The following is an 11,867-nucleotide window of genomic DNA, read 5'->3' as shown; positions in this document are numbered from 1 at the left end:
TTAAAAGATGTAATCTAATATGTGAGAAGAGGGAGAGGTGGAGTACTGGGATCAGACATTTCCAAGACTGACAGTTACTAACGGTGGGCACTGTGGACTCTTTAGGAGCATGGCACCAGAGGAAAATAAATGTGGGTCACTGGAAAATAACACTGTCACCCAGGGGCATGTGCTGTCAGAAGAGATTTTCTTAAGATTTTTTTCTCACTGAGGATAGCTTCCAGACTGCTAGCAGCCTGAACCATTTTCTAGTGGTCATGAAAGCCAAGCCATAATCTTATTGGCCCTTTTTATAAGTGTATTTAGACAGTTACTATTTCTTCAAATGTAGCTAAGTAAAATCCAGATTCTGGTCAAGGTGACACCATTAGGTACAGAAAGAAAATTGTGTTTATGTGCTCATTAAGATCAGTACTTTTCTGGGAACTTCCCTGGTGGTCCCAAGGTCAAGAATCTGGTGTTTCAAGTTGTGTCACAATCAGGGATGACTCCCATCCTAGGCTGCATTGCACAGAGTTTCTTTTGAATATCATGGCACCCATAAAAGGGAAACCCAGCTTAAAAAAATTTCCTTGCCTCTCTCCCATCCCATTTATTTGATGCCCAAACTATTCTTGTATACTCTGGCCACCTTAGTGACGACTATTTGAAAGTTGTTCACTCCTTTGGACACTTTCCTTAAGATTCCATTCACCATGTTTCTTCCATGGGTTTGAATGGCCTTTGCATAAAATATGGTTAAATTGGATTCTACTCAATAGACATATTAAATCCCAGGCCATCAATAAATACTTATAATTGAGTGAGATTAGTAACAATGATAATCATAAGCATCTCTAATGTTGAACACAAACTGGGGAGCAACTGTGTGGGCACTTTTTATTCACCACTTCTGATAACCTTCAGAGAAAACCTAAACCTAACTCATATTTTCCTCATTTGTAGGCAGCTGAACCAAGGTCACTGTCAAGCAGAGGAATCTTCCCATTTCCCTGCAGAGAATATTTAGCTGACAGTATCAGAAGGACCACTGTCTCCTCCAGAGCTGACAGAAAACACAAATGTTACAAAGAACTGTCTAAGAGACTTCACGTGATGTTAGTAGAAATTCTGAAATTTCAAAGTCTAAGGTTGGGATGATTCTATATGATCAAAGCTTCTATGAGATCTAAAAAGAACCTTGTTTTAAAGGCTCACCTTTCATTACCACCAACAGTGTAAGAGGGTTCCCTTTTCTCCACACCCTCTCCAGCATTTATTGCTTGTAGACTTTTGGAGAGAACAGCATGTATATTATCTATAGTGAAACAGATCACCAGCCCAGGTGGGATGCATGAGACAAGTACTCGGGCCTGGTGCACTGGGAAGACCCAGAGGAATCAGGTGGAGAGGGAGGTGAGAGGGGGGATCGGGATGGGGAATACATGTAACTCCATGGCTGATTCATGTCAATGTATGACAAAACCCACTGCAATGTTGTGAAGTAATTAGCCTCCAACTAATAAAAATTAAAAATAAAAAAATAAAGGCTCACCTTTCATCCCCTTGCAGTCCAGCACCTTCAGTTCAATGATAAATAAAAGGGACTTTAAATCTAATTAATAAATGCCCATGAACCTCTGAAGAATAGGGAATCCTCTTACACTGTTGGTGGGAATGCAAATTGTGCAGCCACCAGGGAAAACAGTATGGAAGCTCCTCATAAAACTAAAAGTGGAGTTCTCATATGATCCATCAATCCCACTCCTGGGCATATACCCAGAAGAAAAAAATTGTAATTCAAAAGCATATGTGCTCCCCTGTGTTCATATCAGCATTATTTAAAATATCCAAGTCAAGTAAACAACCTAGAATGTCCATTGACAGAAGAATGGGTAAGGAAGATGTGATATTATTGAGCCATTAAAAAGAATAAACTATTGCTGGTTGCAGCAATGAAGATGAACTTAGAGATTATCATACTAAGGAAGGAAGTAAGTGAAAAAATGAAAGACAAATACCCTATGTTACCACATATATATGGAGTCAAAAATATGACACAAATGAACCCACCTATGAAAATGAAACAGAATCAAAGGCATAGAGAACAGACTTGTGGTGGCCAATGGGGAGGGGTATGGGGAAGGGAAGGTTAGGATTGGCAGATTCAAACTGTTATATATAGTTGTTGTTGTTCAGTTGCTCAATTGTGTCCAAATCTTTGCAACCTCATGGACTGCAGCACTCCAGGCCTCCCTGTCCTTCACCATCTCCCAGAGCTTTCTCAAACTCATGTCCATTGAGTCAGTGATGCCACCCAACCATCTCATCCTGTGTCATCCCCTTCTCTTCCTGCCTTCAATCTTTCCCAGCATCAGGATCTTTGCCAGTGAGTCAGCTCTTCACATCAGGTGGCCAAAGTATTGGAGCTTTACCTTTAGCATCAGTTTTTCCAATGAACACCCAGGACTGTTCTCCTTTAGGATGGACTGGTTGGATCTCCTTGCAGTCCAAGGGACTCTCAAGAATCTTCTCCAACACCACAGTTCAAAAGCATCAATTCTTCTGATTGTGAAAGTGAAAATCACTTAGTCATGTCCGACTCTCTGAGACCTCATGGACTATACAGTCCATGGAATTCTCTAAGCCAGAATACTGGAGTGGGTAGCCTATCCCTTTTCCAGCAGATCTTCCCGACCCAGAAATTGAACCAGGGTCTCCCATATTGCAGGCGAATTCTTTACCAACTGAGCTATGAGGGAAGCCCATTCTGGTTGTACCAGTTTAATAGATTTCTTGTTGAAGACAGCTCAGCATGATCAGATACCAAGAGTGGGCAGTGAGGAATTTTGATCAGATTTTGTTTATTTGTTTGTTTGTTTAGCATTACTGAGTCTTGGTTGTTACTAAGACTTTTCTCTAGCTGTGGTGAGCAATTGCCTCTCCTGGACAGGCTCAATAGTTGTGGCTTACTTGCCCCATGGCATGGGGTACCTTTATGGACCAGAGATCAAACTCATGTTTCCTGCATTGGCAGGCAGATTATTTACCACTGAGTCAGCAAGGAAGCCTCTAGATCAGATTTTTGAAGTGATCAGATATCAAGGGTAAATATTCTCCCTGAACTGGCTTAGAATTCTAGTTCAAACTTGATTTTAGAACAAAGTTCACAGACAATTGTAGAGGAAGTTTCAGGAGTCTGAATAAATTTTGGTGAAACAGAGAATGTTTTCAGTTGAAGAGAGCATGCTCGGTGGATGGTGAAAACACTGATGTAGTGAAAGGGTGTGGCCAACTTGGGAATAGGTGAAAGTCACCGATGCTGGGCAGAGAAGGCACAGGCAGGTCACATGGGATGTGGAATGAAGAGAGGAGCCTTCGAAAGATTTCCATGATCTGATTAATGCTCTCTCACTCTCTGTAGTTGTTGCATGGAGATGATATTGTCGATGGACAAAGGAGCAGGAAAGCAGAGTAGGAAAAGAATGCAACCTGCACCCTGGCTTGGAAAGAACAGTCTTATTGGTCACTCACAGAGGTGGACAGTCACAGGAGTCACCGTAGCAGTGGTAGTTTGCAGGAGGCTTGGGTGTAGGTGTAGGGGAAACAAAGAGAAGAGGATGCTTATTGAAGTGTTGATTGGTCCTTTATGGTGATGGGTTGCTATGAACTAAATGTTTGTTCTCCATGTCCTACTTCCCATACATGCCCCTCCATGCCCCACAAACTCATATCTGGAAGCCTTAACCCGCAAGGTAATGGATAATGGGATTTGGACATTGGCCTTTAGGCTGTAACTAGTTTTGAATGAGATGGTGAAGGTGAAGCCCCAAGATAGGTTTAGTGCCCTTCAAAGTAAATGAAGTGACCTGTGCTCTCCTTGTTTCACCACCATGTGGCAAAACTAGGAACCAGGCTCCCTCCACAACCAGACTGTGCTGCTTCCTTGATCTCAGGCTTCCAGCCTCCAGAACTATAAGAAATAAACTTTCTTTATTGAAGCCACCCAGTCTATGGTATTCTGTTCTGTTTTCATAGATTGAGTCAACTAAGGCATAATGAATGGGACAGAAACACTGTACGGAAGGCATAAAGTATATGGAGATTAGTGTTTTTTTTGTGTGTGTTTTTGTTTGCTTTTGGACAACTCACACAAAACACAATAAGAAGTGATGCTGTCCATAGCAGGTTAAAGGAAAACACAGGTCACATGAATGACTTTATAATGTAATCTATTCTTACACAAAATTTCCTATTAATAAAAAAATCATTCTTTCATTCATTATTTCAAGTTATGTCTTACAAATTCTTATTATATTCCAGAGGTTTCACTGGATCTATATGGGTTTTGGGAAGTGAAGATTACATGAGCTCCATTCTTGCTGAATTGAAATCTGCCTCAGGGGGTTAATGGAAACTGGTAACTAACAGAAATCCTTGAGTTTGTTTCGCAGAGAAGCAGAGAATGAAACAGTTTGGTTAAAGACTTCCACATTGTGCAAGAGCCAGTGATCAAAACCACCTCAAGGAAAAACAAATGCAAGAAGAAAAAGTGGTTGTCTGCGGAGATGTGGCAGTTAGTTGAGGAAAGAAGAGAAGCAAAAGGCAAGGGAGAAAGGGAAAGATCTGCACAACTGAATGCAGAGTTCCAGAGAACAGAAAGGAGAGATGAGAAAGTCTTCTTAAATGAACTATGCAAAGAAATAGAGGAAAACAATAGAATGGGAAAGACTAGAGCTCTCTTCAAGAAAATTGGAGGTGTCAAGGGAATATTTCATGCAAGGATGAGCATGATAAAAGACAGAAAGGTAAGGACTTAACAGAAGCAGAAGAGATTAAGAAGAGATGACAAGAATGCACACAAGAACTACACAAAAAAGGTCTACCACAAATGGTATGGTCACTTAGACCTGGAAATCCTGGAGTGTGAAGTCAAGTGGGCCATACAAAGTATAACAACCAAAAAGCAGGTGGAGGTGATGGAATTACAGCTGAGCTATTTAAAATCCTAAAAGGTGATGCTGTTGAAGGGCTGCACTCGATATGCCAGCAAATGTGGAAAACTCAGCAGAGGCCACAGGATGGGAAAAGGTCAGTTTTCATTCCAGTCCTAATGAATGGCAATGCCAAAGAATGTTCAAACTACTTCATTAATACAATTGCACTCATTTCACATGATAGTAAGGTGATGTTCAAAATCCTTCAAGTTATGCTTCAACAGTACGTGAACTTCCAGATGTACATATAAGCTGGATTTCGAAGAGGCAGAGGAATCAGAGATCAAACTGCCAACATTCATTGAATCATGGAGAAAGCAAGAGAGTTTCAGAAAAAAAGTCTTCTGCTGGTTCCAAATTGGGAAACAAGTATGTCAAGTCTGTATAGTGTCACCCTGCTTATTTAACTTACATGCAGAGTACATCATGAGAAACACTGGGCTGGATGAAGCACAAGCTGGAATCAAGATTGCCAGGAGAAATATCAATAACCTCAGATATGCAGATAACACCACCATTATGGCAGAAAGTGAAGGGGAACTAAAGAGCCTCTTAATGAAAGTGAAAAGGGAGAGTGAAAAAGCTGGCTTAAAACTCAATATTCAAAAAACAAAGATCATGGCATCCGGTCCCATCACTTCATGGCAAATAGACGAAGAAATAATGGAAACAATGAGAGACTTTATTTTCTTGGGCTCCAAAATCACTGCAGATGGTGACTGCAGCCATGAAATTAAAAGATGCTTGCTCCTTGGAAGAAAAGCTGTGACAAACCTAGACAGCATATCAAAAAGCAGAGACATTACTTTGCCAACAAAGGTCCGCCTAGTCAAAGCTATGGTTTTTCCAGTAGTCATGTACAGATGTGAGAGTTGGGCTATAAAGAAAGCTGAGCACCGAAGAATTGATGCTTTTGAACTGTGGCATTGGAGAAGACTCTTGAGAGTTCCTTGGACTGCAAGGAGATCAAACCAGTCAATCCTAAAGGAAATCAGTCCTGAATATTCATTCGAAGGACTGATGCTGAAGCTGAAACCCCAATACTTTGGCCATCTGATTTGAAAAACTGACTCGTTTGAAAATACCCTGATGCTGGGAAAGATTGAAGACAGGAGGAGAAGGCAATGACAGAGGATGAGACGGTTGGATGGCATCACCGACTCGATGGACATGAGTTTGAGCAAGCTCTGGGAGTTGGTGATGGACAGGGAAGTCTGGCGTGCTGCAGTCCATGGGGTCACAAACAATCAGACACTACTGAGTGACTGACTGAACCGCACTGAATCTGCTTCATTGCCTGCACTAAAGCTTTTGACTGTGTGGATCACAACAAACTATGGAAAATTCTGAAAGAGATAGTACCAGACTACCTTACCTATCTTCTGAGAAATCTGTATGTGGGTTTAGAACCAACAGCTAGAATCTGACATGGAACAATTAACTGGTTGAAAGTTTGGAAAGGAGCTTGATAAGGCTGCATATTGTCACCCTGCCTATTTAACTTCTTCGAAGAGTTTAATCATGTGAAATGTCAGACTGGATGAGTCACAAGCTAGAATCAAGATTTCCAGGAGAAATATCAACAACCTCAGATATACAGATGATACCACTCTGATAACAGAAATTGAGGAGGAAAAACAGATTCTCTTGAAGAAGGTGAAAGAGGAGAGTGAAGAAACTGGCTTAAAACTCAACATTAAAAAACAAGATTATGCCATCTGGTCCCATCACTTCATGGTAAATAGAAGAGGAAAAAGTGGAAGAGGTGACAGATTTTATTTTCTTGGACTTCAAAATCACTGTGGACATTGACTGCAGCCATGAAATTAAAAGACATTTGCTCCTTAAAAGGAAAGCTATGACAAACCTAGACAGAGTATTAAAAAGCAGAGATATCACTTTGCTGACAGTGATTCATACAAAGTTATGGTTTTTCAAGTAGTCATGTACAAATGTGAGAGTTGGACCATAAGGAAGACTGAATGCCAAAAAATTAGTGCTTTCGAATTGTGGTGCTGGAGAAGACTCTTGAGAGTCCCTTGGACTGCCAGGAGATTAAACCAGTCAGTCCTAGAGGAAATCATTCCTGAATATTCCCTGGAAGGGCTGTTGCTGAAGTGCCAATACTTTGGCCACTTGATGTGAAGAGCCAATTAATTGTAAAAGACCATGATGTTGGGAAAGATTGAAGGCAAAAAGAGAAGGGGGTGACAGAGGATGAGACGGTTAGATAGCATCACTGACTCAATGGACCTAAATTTGAATGAACTCTGGGAGATACTGAAGGACAGAGGAGCCTGGCATGCTACCGTCCATGGGGTCAGAAGGAGTCAGACATGACTTAGCCACTGAACAACAACAATAACAAATGCATCCTGTCTTCACCTGTCATGCTCACTTTCAGTGTTCAAGCAAATTGCATTACCCTGCAAGTATACCAGAGTTTAAACAGTTATGACAAGACTCCCTTAACCACACCTATTTTAACATCTCTGATACATAGTCACTATGGTAATGGTTCTTGAAGTTTTTTTTCAGATCATGGATCTAGCCTTACCCAGTTCACTCCAGTACCGACCATGGAACTTTCAACTAGGTTTCCATAAGTGTACAGTAGATGACCTTTTTACAAGAGAAGGCCAAAATCTCTATCCTCAGATCATGCTAATGCCACCATCTTCTGAATGTGTATTCCATGAAAAGGCATGAAACTCTGATAAACCTGCACAGAGCAGCAGTTACCTCAGATTTTCCCTGCCTTCACTTGAACCTGCAGCCTCCCTATACTCTTCACTACAAATACCCCAGCTTCTTTCCCTTTGAAGTGATAGGTCTCAGATTTGTTCTCCTGTCTCATCTCGTGACTGCCTTGTAAATAAACACTGATTCTGCTGCAAATTTCAGGATTTGTCATTTGGCTTGCTGACCAACTTACTGAGTATGCTCCCCTTTGTCTATTAATCTACTGAACAGCAAAAGATGTAAGCAAAGAGGTAAGAGATGCTTCAGACAGAATAAACAATGTGCAGAATTGATAAGGCTTTGGATCATAGACTACTCAGTGCCTTTTTTAAACTAATAACTGGAGATTACTGAGGTATAAGCTGAAAAAGAGAGTAATATATCATGGAAGGCAGCAGTTGGTCTTCACTGAGGATCTCTTTATTTCTGATCATTGCTTTACAAACATCTACCCAGGGAAAGCTTCAACATGTGGATCTCAAGTCTATATTGACCTCCAAAACTATAGGTTCATATTTGACTGTATAAACACATACCCCCAAATGTCCCATCACTCCCAGAGTCTACAGTTCTCTACAATCACCCTTGCTGTATTATCTTTCCTTTCTGCATTCATAGTGAGCTGATGTCTGAAACCATGGATCAGTTTTCCTTTCATGATGCATCTATTGTCTAGAGTTTAGTTTCCAAGTGCTCATAAGAAAGCTTTGACAGATTCATCTAACTAGGCAGACAAGTAACAGTGGCACAGAAAGGGATCTTCAGGATAGAATGTCTTATTGCTCCAGCGAGGACATGGGCTGGAGCTAAGCCAGATGGCCCTTGGACGTCCTAAATCCTGAATAATCTTAATGAGTTTATCCCGAAGCTGGGCCATTCGGCCGAGGTGGAGGGCTCCATGAGGGCTGTAACTCTCCTGAGGGGCAGGGTAAAACTCATCACTCAAGTTGATCAGCCCAGTGGTGTGACTCAGCAGCTTCTCCATGATGGCCATAGAGAGGACATTCCCACACAGACTGAAGGTCCTGAGCTGGGAACAGCAGCTCAGAACAGGCAGGATGGACTCAAGTTGGGACTCTGTGATCCCACACTGCTCTAAGTTCAGTTCCTGGAGGGTGGCTGCAACTTGCTCCAGAAGAATGTGGAGGATCTCAGGACTAAAGTCAGTCATGGTGACCCCACTCAGATCTAGGCCTTTGAGCTGATGGATGTTCGGGCACTGGGACAGATGGGTCAGGTCTGATTCTGTAAGCTGGCAGTTAGTTATTGCCAGGTGATCCAAGGGAGTCCTCAGAAATCTGGGGAAAAAAAGAAGCAATTAGGTCTGAGAAAGCAAGGTAGCAGCTGAGCTAAAGTTGTCAGATAGGTGATTTGCACAAAGACAAGGTCCTACTAACTGCATCAGTACCCAGAATGACTAGTCTCCTTTTAGCTGACATTTCATTTCTGCATCACCTGCAAACCACCTGCAGCTTTGTATGATCTCTGGTCATGCTTTACTACCATCCTCTCAGAATCATGCATATCTTAAATATTAACTAACTTAACTAGAGCAAAAGATAACACTTTAGGGACTAGTCATTTGAGACAAGCTCATTGTGTTCAGACCACTTCTCTCTCTCTCTCTTTTTCTGGCTGTACCACATATGCCACTTATGCAACCTTACTTCCCCCACCAGGGGTCAAACCTGAGTATTCAACACTGAAATAGCAGAGTCCTAAACACTGGACCATCAGGGAAATCCCCAGACCATCTTTTTGAAACTGCTCGAGTCTGAGGTGGTTTCCCTTCTTTAATGCCCTCTTCACCTACCTTTTTTACTAAGTTATCTGACATAGTTTTCCCTTCCTAAGGAAGAACCCATCCCATCCTCACTGGATCCAAGCAACCATATCCATAGCTTTCTGATATGGTGGCCCTGTTCCTCTACCTTGATATCAGTGATGATGAAACCACAGCTCAGGATAGAGCAGCAAAGAACCCAGTGTTCATGACTTGCCAATGTTGTGTTCACTGTTAACAGCCAGTGTTCCACACTCACCTGAGCATCTGGTCCAGGCAGCCTTCAAGGAAGGAGGGAGAGTCTAGATAGAGATCCTGGAGATGGTGCAGCTTGAGAAACTGAGAGGTAAATTGGACAACTTGCTCTTCCTGCTGCTCCTGCTGCTCAAGGGCAGACATGTGAATGCGGGAAAGATGGAGTCTCTGCATGTTGCTCATCTGACCCAGGAGAGGAGCAAACTTGGCCAGGGTGGACAGATGCCAAATCCAATTCACTTGCAACTCCTGGACGCAGTCCAACTGCACCATATTCAGGACCTTCATGATATTTTCCACCGGCATTGCAAAGATGGTCAGCTTCTTACAGCAGAGGTGTATGGAAGCTTTTCTCTGCTCCATCCACCTGAGGAGGTAGGTGAGGAAGTTATCCAATGTCCTCTTTTTCAGGCAAAGCTCTATGTATACCTTCAGGGGAGCCAAGGGCTGGTGGGTCCTTGAGCTCTGCTCAGCCACTGGTGCCATTCCTAAGCTTGAGAACCCACAGGTGCTGGCTCCAGACCACATCCTCCAGAAGTTCTGGCCAGTATTCCGCAAATCTAGCACCCGCAGTTTGCACCTCCGATAAGGACAGAGATTAACAGGGATGTATTAAAATCCACACAGAATGCAACCACAGTCTCAGAATTTGACAACTGACCGCCCACCCATGGTTCATTTCACATATCTCATCACCTGCTGCCTTGCCCTCTTCTGCCTCTTTCCTCCAACTCCCTTTCTCCTCTTCTCCTTTCTAGTTCCCCACTTCTAGTGGGATTAAGCATCATAGGAAGGAGATGGGGCATGTTCTTTCAATCCCGCTTTCATTGTAGGCACATTTACACATCAGTAAAGTATTTCCCATAGTGAGCCAAGGCCTCTGAGCTTCTTCACTGCCATCCTCAGAACCCCCTGGTCCATCCATTGGCCATCCACTTAGCCCACCCCAGATGTCTCTTCCAGGATGCCCAGAACCCTATCAAGCTACCTGGATCCGACTCGCCTGGAATGAGCCTTCTGGGCAAGTAGGACATCAAGTGCTTCCAGCACTGCTTGTAGGGGCCCCACATGAGGCAGCTCAATGAGGCCCCCCAGAGGCAGGCAGACAAAGGGCCAGGCTTGCACCATGGCCTTTAGGGTCTTGATGTGTCTCCCATGGAAGGCGTCCATGAAGAGGGGTGGGAAGAGCTCTGTGGGCAGAAACTCCAGAGCAGAACCGACCAAGGCATCTTCCCTGAGCAGGTGCATTCCAGCCAGGTCCAAGAGTCTGGGTGGGGTCGGTATACTCATCCTGACTCTGCTTCAAAAGGAATCCTGTGGAAACTGCTAAGGAACAAAGCATCCATGTGAAGCCAAAGAGGAACACATCTAAGACAATCTCCCAACCCTTCAGAGAAATCTACTCAGGACTGAGGTCTCAGCTCTGGCAGGGGTGAAAGTGCTTCAATTAGACCGTATGACATTCAGGCCTCAACGGGCACAAAGTTATGACTCTTTCCCTACTGGATTCAGAACAAGCTTCTCACAAGTATCAATGAGGAGGAAAGGCAACCATTAGCCATTTCCGTTCCATCCAGTGCTTTGCTTAATTCATGTCCCACCTGGATGTGAGTAGCAAGGAGCCTGAAAGCTCACTCCAGCATTTATGAGTGGAATATATCAGACCACCACTTGGAGCCCTCAATCTATGAGAAGAGGAAGGTCATTGGGACCCACACAGCCTCCATCCTTAGTTTCCCATAACATGAATGCCATTTGTGTAAAAAAATGTGTATTTGAAGTTTCATGAAACAAAACTCCAAACAGATAGTTTAAATATCTGCTGGGTAAAGACATTAAAAAATGATACCAGCTAAAGCACTAATGAAAATGTTTGAGATTCAGGCAAAACTACACTGAGAGGCAAAACTAAAACCTGAAATGGGTTCATCAGAAAGAAATAAATTTTTGAAAACTCTCCCTGCCATCCAGAACTATAAGTCACTCTTCAAGAGTAGCTAACTGTGGGGAAGGAAAGGGTATTCTTTTATGATGGTGGTAACTTACTGGTCAGATGTGGCTGGCGGCGTGCTCAGATCTCAGACGCTGTGGAGAACTCAGCTGGTGTCTCC

General features: G+C 43.0%; 1 protein-coding gene across 1 annotated transcript; it reads right to left on the bottom strand.

The window, feature by feature from the left end:
- Nucleotides 1–8,442: 8,442 nt before the first annotated feature.
- On the bottom strand, nucleotides 8,443–11,046 carry LOC122707451 (PRAME family member 8-like). The gene is made up of 3 exons (XM_043922919.1): nucleotides 10,745–11,046; nucleotides 9,761–10,336; nucleotides 8,443–9,016 (listed from the first exon to the last, which is right to left on the bottom strand). Exons 1-3 carry the CDS (start codon nucleotides 11,044–11,046, stop codon nucleotides 8,443–8,445), a joined length of 1,452 nt encoding a protein of 483 aa, XP_043778854.1.
- Between the last annotated feature and the right edge of the window lie 821 nt (nucleotides 11,047–11,867).

The sequence above is a fragment of the Cervus elaphus genome, chromosome 14 (genome assembly GCF_910594005.1).
Source record: "Cervus elaphus chromosome 14, mCerEla1.1, whole genome shotgun sequence".
Lineage (NCBI taxonomy): Eukaryota > Metazoa > Chordata > Mammalia > Artiodactyla > Cervidae > Cervus > Cervus elaphus.
The sequence above is the reverse complement of the archived record's forward strand: the minus strand, read 5'-3'. Positions and strand labels throughout refer to the sequence as shown.

Coding starts and splice junctions, on each gene's coding strand:
- LOC122707451 (XM_043922919.1), bottom strand. CDS start 11,046: ATGAGTATACCGACCCCACCCAGACTCTTGGACCTGGCTGGAATGCAC. Junction 10,337..10,744: donor TCCAGGCGAGTCGGATCCAG/GTAGCTTGATAG, acceptor TCCTTATCGGAG/GTGCAAACTGCGGGTGCTAG. Junction 9,017..9,760: donor TGCCTGGACCAGATGCTCAG/GTGAGTGTGGAA, acceptor TTTTTTCCCCAG/ATTTCTGAGGACTCCCTTGG.